This window comes from Salmo salar, chromosome 25 (genome assembly GCF_965601325.2).
Source record: "Salmo salar chromosome 25, fSalSal1, whole genome shotgun sequence".
Classification (NCBI taxonomy): Eukaryota; Metazoa; Chordata; class Actinopteri; order Salmoniformes; family Salmonidae; genus Salmo; species Salmo salar.
The window spans coordinates 52,952,501-52,960,000 of NC_138315.1; the positions used below are offsets into that span (position 1 = coordinate 52,952,501).

General features: G+C 43.5%; 1 protein-coding gene across 1 annotated transcript in view; it reads left to right on the forward strand.

The window, feature by feature from the left end:
- Window positions 1–7,500, forward strand: part of LOC106586935 (neuropilin-2) — a 258,021-nt gene that overhangs the window by 249,296 nt on the left and 1,225 nt on the right. The window contains exons 15-16 of the mRNA XM_082969249.1: window positions 4,830–4,892; window positions 6,093–7,500. The exon at window positions 6,093–7,500 is cut by the window's right edge and continues 1,225 nt beyond it. Of these exons, the coding sequence (XP_082825375.1) occupies window positions 4,830–4,892; window positions 6,093–6,397 (368 nt within the window). The 3' untranslated portion in view covers window positions 6,398–7,500. The remainder of the gene's footprint in view (window positions 1–4,829; window positions 4,893–6,092) is intronic.

Below are 7,500 nucleotides of genomic sequence, written 5' to 3' on the forward strand. Positions count from 1 at the left end.
CCTATAATAAGATGTTAGGATGTTAGGACCCCTATAACAAGATGTTAGGATATTAGGACCCCTATAATAAGATGTTAGGATGTTAGGACCACTATAATAATATGTTAGGATATTAGGACCCCTATAATACGATGTTAAGATATTAGGACCCCTATAATAAGATGTTAGGATGTTATGACCCCTATAATAAGATGTTAGGATATTAGGACCCCTATAATAAGATGTTAGGACCCATATAATAAGATGTTAGGATGTTAGGACCCATATAATAAGATGTTAGGATGTTAGGACCCCTATAATAAGATGTTAGGTTAGGACCCCTATATAAGATGTTAGGATATTGGGACCCCTATAATAAGATGTTTGGATATTAGGACCCCTATAATAAGATGTTAGGATGTTAGGACCCCTATAATTAGATGTTAGGATATTAGGACCCCTATAATAAGATGTTAGGATGTTAGGACCCCTATAATAAGATGTTAGGATATTAGGACCCCTATAATAAGATGTTAGGATGTTAGGACCACTATAATAAGATGCTAGGACCCCTATAATAAGATGTTAGGACCCCTATAACAAGATGTTAGGACCCCTATAATAAGATGTTAGGATGTTAGGACCCCTATAATAAGATGTTAGGACCCCTATAATAAGATGTTAGGATGTTAGGACCCCTATAATAAGATGTTAGGACCCATATAATAAGATGTTAGGACCCATATAATAAGATGTTAGGACCCATATAATAAGATGTTAGGACCCATATAATAAGATGTTAGGACCCCTATAATAAGATGTTAGGACCCATATAATAAGATGTTAGGACCCCTATAATAAGATGTTAGGACCCATATAATAAGATGTTAGGACCCATATAATAAGCCCTACTGCTGAACATGGAGAGGATATAGACGTTGAGTGATGAAGATTCTACACAATATGTCTCACTGTTCTGTTCTTCCCACTGTTCTGTTCTTCTCACTGTTCTGTTCTTCTCACTGTTCTGTTCTTCCCACTGTTCTGTTCTTCCCACTGTTCTGTTCTTCTCACTGTTCTGTTCTTCTCACTGTTCTGTTCTTCTCACTGTTCTGTTCTTCCCACTGTTCTGTTCTTCTCACTGTTCTGTTCTTCTCACTGTTCTGTTCTTCTCACTGTTCTGTTCTTCTCACTGTTCTGTTCTTCTCACTGTTCTGTTCTTCTCACTGTTTCTGTTTCCTTCACACTGTTCTGTTCTTCTCACTGTTCTATTCTTCCCACTGTTCTGTTCTTCTCACTGTTCTGTTCTTCTCACTGTTCTGTTCTTCTCACTGTTCTGTTCTTCTCACTGTATCTGTTTCCTTCTCACTGTTCTGTTCTTCTCACTGTTCTGTTCTTCTCACTGTTCTGTTCTTCTCACTGTTCTGTTCTTCTCACTGTTCTGTTCTTCTCACTGTTCTGTTCTTCTCACTGTATCTGTTTCCTTCTCACTGTTCTGTTCTTCTCACTGTTCTGTTCTTCTCACTGTTCTGTTCTTCTCACTGTTCTGTTCTTCTCACTGTTCTGTTTCCTTCTCACTGTTCTGTTCTTCTCACTGTTCTGTTCTTCTCACTGTTCTGTTCTTCTCACTGTTCTGTTCTTCTCACTGTTTCTGTCCTTCTCACTGTTTCTGTTCTTCTCACTGTTCTGTTCTTCTCACTGTTCTGTTCTTCTCACTGTTTCTGTTCTTCTCACTGTTCTGTTCTTCTCACTGTTCTGTTCTTCTCACTCTTCTGTTCTTCTCACAGTTCTTATCTAATGTTTTTTTTTTTTTTATGAATGAAAGATTCAAGGATGTCATAGATTCAAAGATGAATCAAAACCAAACCAGTAAAGTGTGTTTGGTTGAAACCTTGATATCAGAGGCATCGTTTCTCCGTTAGGTTCATCTGACCTTCAGGCTGGCCTCGGAGCCTCTACAGTTTGTTACTGTGCACTTCCAAAATGGCTCCCTTACGCTAATATAGAGAATAATGTAGGATGCCATTTAAATAGTGACACCACTACAGAGAATAAAGGGTGTGTGCGATTTCAGACGCAGCCTTTGTTACTTACTGTGTGCACTTTGCTAAGTGTTCTTTGTGAATGTAAGGCTTTGACTTGACTGTGTGTCCTTTTAACTGTTAATAACTACATTACCCACGCTGCACCACAGCCTGTTTCAAAGACATAAGGAATATCTGTTGAATTTTACGGTCTTGGAAATGTTATATTGTGCTATTGGAATGTGCTAATAAAGTGATTATTTTTCTTTAAAAAAATAATTGGCGTCCTCAAGTATTTACATTTACATTTACGTCATTTAGCAGACGCTCTTATCCAGAGCGACTTACAATATTATCTTCTCTGGTTTGGTTAATATAAAAATCATGTGAAGTTTCAGATGGTCATCACATAACGAAAGCTACTGTATATTTCTTGACGTTAAAGCATGTTGAGTTATGTTCTTGCCCCCCCATGTGAATGAATAGTCACGTTACAACTACACGAGAAGCATCTCGACAAGACGCTGTCATTTTATCACGCCGCCCGTGTTGCTTCATCCATTTGTAGTCGAATAACTATTGGTGAACTGTTTCTAACCTGTTTCAACCTGTCTCAACCTGTTTCAACCTGTCTCAACCTGTTTCAACCTGCTTCAACCTGTTTCAAACCTGTCTCAACCTGTTTCAACCTGTTTCCAACCTGTTTCCAACCTGTTTCCAACCTGTTTCAACCTGTTTCAACCTGTTTCAACCTGTCTAAACCTGTTTCAACCTGTTTCCAACCTGTTTCAACCTGTTTCAACCTGTTTCAAACCTGTCTCAACCTGTTTCAACCTGTTTCAACCTGTCTCAACCTGTTTCAACCTGTTTCAACCTGTTTCAACCTATCTCAACCTGTTTCAACCTGTTTCAACCTGTTTCAACCTGTCTTCAACCTGTTTCAACCTGTTTCAACCTGTTTCAACCTGTCTCAACCTGTTTCAACCTGTTATAACCTGTCCCAACCTGTCTCAACCTGTTTCAACCTGTTTCAACCTGTTTCAACCTGTCTCAACCTGTCTCAACCTGTTTCAAGCTGTTTCAACCTGTCTCAACCTGTCTCAACCTGTGTTAACCTGTTTCAACCTGTCTCAACCTGTCTCAACCTGTTTCCAACCTGTTTCCAACCTGTTTCAAACTGTCTCAACCTGTTTCAACCTGTCTTAACCTGTTTCAACCTGTTTCCACCTGTCTCAACCTTTCTCAACCTGTCTCAACCTGTCTCAACCTGTTTCCAACCTGTTTCAACCTGTCTCAACCTGTTTCCAACCTGTCTCAACCTGTTTCCAACCTGTTTCAACCTGTCTCAACCTGTTTCAACCTGTTTCAACCTGTTTCAACCTGTCTCAAGCTGTTTCCAACCTGTTTCAACCTGTCTCAACCTGTTTCCAACCTGTTTCAACCTGTTTCAACCTGTTTCAACCTGTTTGAACCTGTCTCAACCTGTTTCAACCTGTCTCAACCTGTTTCAACCTGTTTCAACCTGTCTCAACCTGTCTCAACCTGTTTCAACCTGTTTCAACCTGTTTCAACCTGTCTCAACCTGTCTCAACCTGTCTCAACCTGTTTTCAACCTGTTTCCAACCTGTTTCAACCGGTCTCAACCTGTTTCAACCTGTCTTAGTGTGTTTCAACCTGTTTCAACCTGTCTCCAACCTGTTTCCAACCTGTTTCAACCTGTGTTAACCTGTTTCAACCTGTTTCAACCTGTCTCAACCTGTTTCCAACCTGTTTCCAACCTGTTTCCAACCTGTCTCAACCTGTTTCAACCTGTCTTAACCTGTTTCAACCTGTTTCCACCTGTCTCAACCTTTCTCAACCTGTCTCAACCTGTTTCCAACCTGTTTCAACCTGTCGCAACCTGTTTCCAACCTGTCTCAACCTGTTTCCAACCTGTTTCAACCTGTCTCAACCTGTTTCCAACCTGTCTCAACCTGTTTCAACCTGTTTCAACCTGTCTCAAGCTGTTTCCAACCTGTTTCAACCTGTCTCAACCTGTTTCCAACCTGTTTCAACCTGTTTCAACCTGTTTCAACCTGTTTGAACCTGTCTCAACCTGTTTCAACCTGTCTCAACCTGTTTCAACCTGTCTCATCCTGTCTCAACCTGTCTTAACCTGTTTCAACCTGTTTCAACCTGTCTCAACCTGTCTCAACCTGTCTCAACCTGTCTCAACCTGTTTTCAACCTGTTTCCAACCTGTTTCAACCTGTTTCAACCTGTCTTAGTGTGTTTCAACCTGTTTCAACCTGTCTCCAACCTGTTTCCAACCTGTTTCAACCTGTGTTAACCTGTTTCAACCTGTCTCAACCTGTTTCCAACCTGTTTCCAACCTGTTTCCAACCTGTCTCAACCTGTTTCAACCTGTCTTAACCTGTTTCAACCTGTTTCCACCTGTCTCAACCTTTCTCAACCTGTCTCAACCTGTCTCAACCTGTTTCCAACCTGTTTCAACCTGTCTCAACCTGTTTCCAACCTGTCTCAACCTGTTTCCAACCTGTTTCCAACCTGTTTCAACCTGTTTCCAACCTGTCTCAACCTGTTTCAACCTGTTTCAACCTGTCTCAAGCTGTTTCCAACCTGTTTCAACCTGTCTCAACCTGTTTCCAACCTGTTTCAACCTGTTTCAACCTGTTTGAACCTGTTTGAACCTGTCTCAACCTGTTTCAACCTGTCTCAACCTGTTTCAACCTGTCTCATCCTGTCTCAACCTGTCTTAACCTGTTTCAACCTGTTTCAACCTGTCTCAACCTGTCTCAACCTGTTTCAACCTGTTTCTTTCCTTCAGATTGGAGACCTATTGACTTTGGAAATAAACCACTTTTCAACAGCAGGGAACGTATGAACGGAGGTAAGACACGCGTCGCTGCGGGCGAAGACGATCTGATTACGTGACCGTAGCGGACTTCATTTATGTTGTGTTTAAGGAAGAGGCCTGCGTCCTTGTGACCGTAGCGTACGTGTAGGTATGTACGGCAGGGACCAAAGCGAGAGAAAAAAAGATAGGTAGGAGAAAGCCCAGTGTAATGCTTTTGTAGGTTAGCAGTAAAAAAAAAATACTCTACGCTGGCGCAACATTTGACTGGACTGTAGGGTGTCCGCAAATATAATTAAAAGTTGACCCCATTCATCTATCAGCTTGAGGTGATTGTACTGCGACACTGCTCACTGCATCCAAGTTGCTTGATATAGTCCTTTCAAAGAACTGTCAGTCAAGGAGAGCTCATGAATATTTAGCTCACCGCCCACTCAGCCTGTATTTTCAAACTTCCTGGTAGTTAGGCATGAGAGAGGAAGTACTTTTCAGGACCTTTAACGTAGCACTAATTCTTGACAGATTTAAGTGGGAAAGCAAGTTATGACAGCTAGTCTTTTCAAATGACAATCTGTTCTTCATTGAATTATATATGTTAAATAAAACAATGCAAATAAAAAGTAATTGTGTGCAAAACTACATTGTACTCACCTGTACAGTATACATGCTACATATGAACTGTCCTTGGGTTACCTGTACAGTACAGTACTTTTCATATGGACTGTCCTTGGATTACCTGTACAGTACAGTACTTTTCATATAGACTGTCCTTGGGTTACCTGTACAGTACAGTACAGTACTTTTCATATGGACTGTCCTTGGGTTACCTGTACAGTACAGTACTTTTCATATGGACTGTCCTTGGGTTACCTGTACAGTACTTTTCATATGGACTGTCCTTGGGTTACCTGTACAGTACAGTACTTTTCATATGGACTGTCCTTGGATTACCTGTACAGTACTTTTCATATGGACTGTCCTTGGGTTACCTGTACAGTACAGTACTTTTCATATGAGCTGTCCTTGGGTTACCTGTACGGTACAGTACTTTTCATATGGACTGTCCTTGGATTACCTGTACAGTACAATACTTTTTATATGAACTGTCCTTGGATTACCTGTACAGTACAGTACTTTTCATATGGACTGTCCTTGGATTACCTGTACAGTACAGTACTTTTCATATGGACTGTCTAGGTGTCAAAGGGTCTTCTGACGTTGTCTTCCTATCGTCAGGTTTCCCATTGCCAGAGTGGAGTACCCCTGGCCCGTCCATGGACTCCCCTGTAACACGTGTTTCTGAGAAGGACAACTCGTGGCTGTACACCCTGGATCCTATCCTGGTCACCATCATCGTCATGTCTTCCCTGGGCGTGCTGCTGGGGGCGGTGTGTGGCGGCCTGCTGCTCTACTGCACCTGCTACTACAGCGGCCTGTCGTCGCGGAGCTCCACCACACTGGAGAACTACAACTTCGAGCTGTACGACGGGATCAAACACAAGGTGAAGATCAACCAGCAACGCTGCTGCTCCGAGGCCTAGGGCTGTTTAAGGAGCTGGGAGGTCTAGCCCTTCAAGCCCTTGGGCTGTTACAAGGTGGAGATCAACCAGCAACGCTGCTGCTCCGAGGCCTAAGACGCTTTCCTCCACCTGGAAGGTCTAGTCCTTCAAGCCCTTGGGCTGTTCCAACCCAAAGACCTGTGCTTAATGCTTGATGACACCGACATACAGACAGATACACCCGCTATATCATTTCCCCCCCCCCCCCCTCGGGGGTCTCTTCTCTGCCTGCAGGAGAGGCCCTGATCAATCAAAACTTGGGAATGAACCACACTTACCTGCCATGATGCCACACGTACAGGCCAGTGGACCACAGTGGTCTGGGCTTGGAACTGAACACTTTCTGTCAGTCTGGGCTTGGACCTGAACTCCTACTGTCAGTCTGGGCTTGGACCTGAACACTTACTGTCAATCTGGGCTTGGACCTGAACTCCTACTGTCAGTCTGGGCTTGGACCTGAACACTTACTGTCAGTCTGGGGTGGACCTGAACTCCTTCTGTCAGTCTGGGCTTGGACTCAAATTCCTACTGTCAGTCTGGGCTTGGAACTGAACTCCTACTGTCAGTCTGGGCCTGGACCTGATCTCCTACTGTCAGTCTGGGCCTGGACCTGAACTCCTACTGTCAGTCTGGGCTTGAACCTGAACTCCTACTGTCAGTCTGGGCCTGGACCTGAACTCCTACTGTTAGTCTGGGCTTGGACCTGAACTCCTACTGTCAGTCTGGGCTTGGACCTGAAACTCCTACTGTCAGTCTGGGGTGGACCTGAACTCCTTCTGTCAGTCTGGGCTTGGACTCAAATTCCTACTGTCAGTCTGGGCTTGGACTCAAACTCCTACTGTCAGTCTGGGCTTGGACTCAAATTCCTGCTGTCAGTCTTGGCTTGGACCTGAACTCCTACTGTCCGTCTGGGCTTGGACTCAAATTCCTACTGTCAGTCTGGGCTTGTACCTGAACTCCTACTGTCAGTCTGGGCTTGTACCTGATCTCCTACTGTCAGTCTGGGCTTGGACTCAAACTCCTACTGTCAGTCTGGGCTTGGACCTCGAACTCCTATTGTGCGTCTGGGCTTGGACCTGAACTCC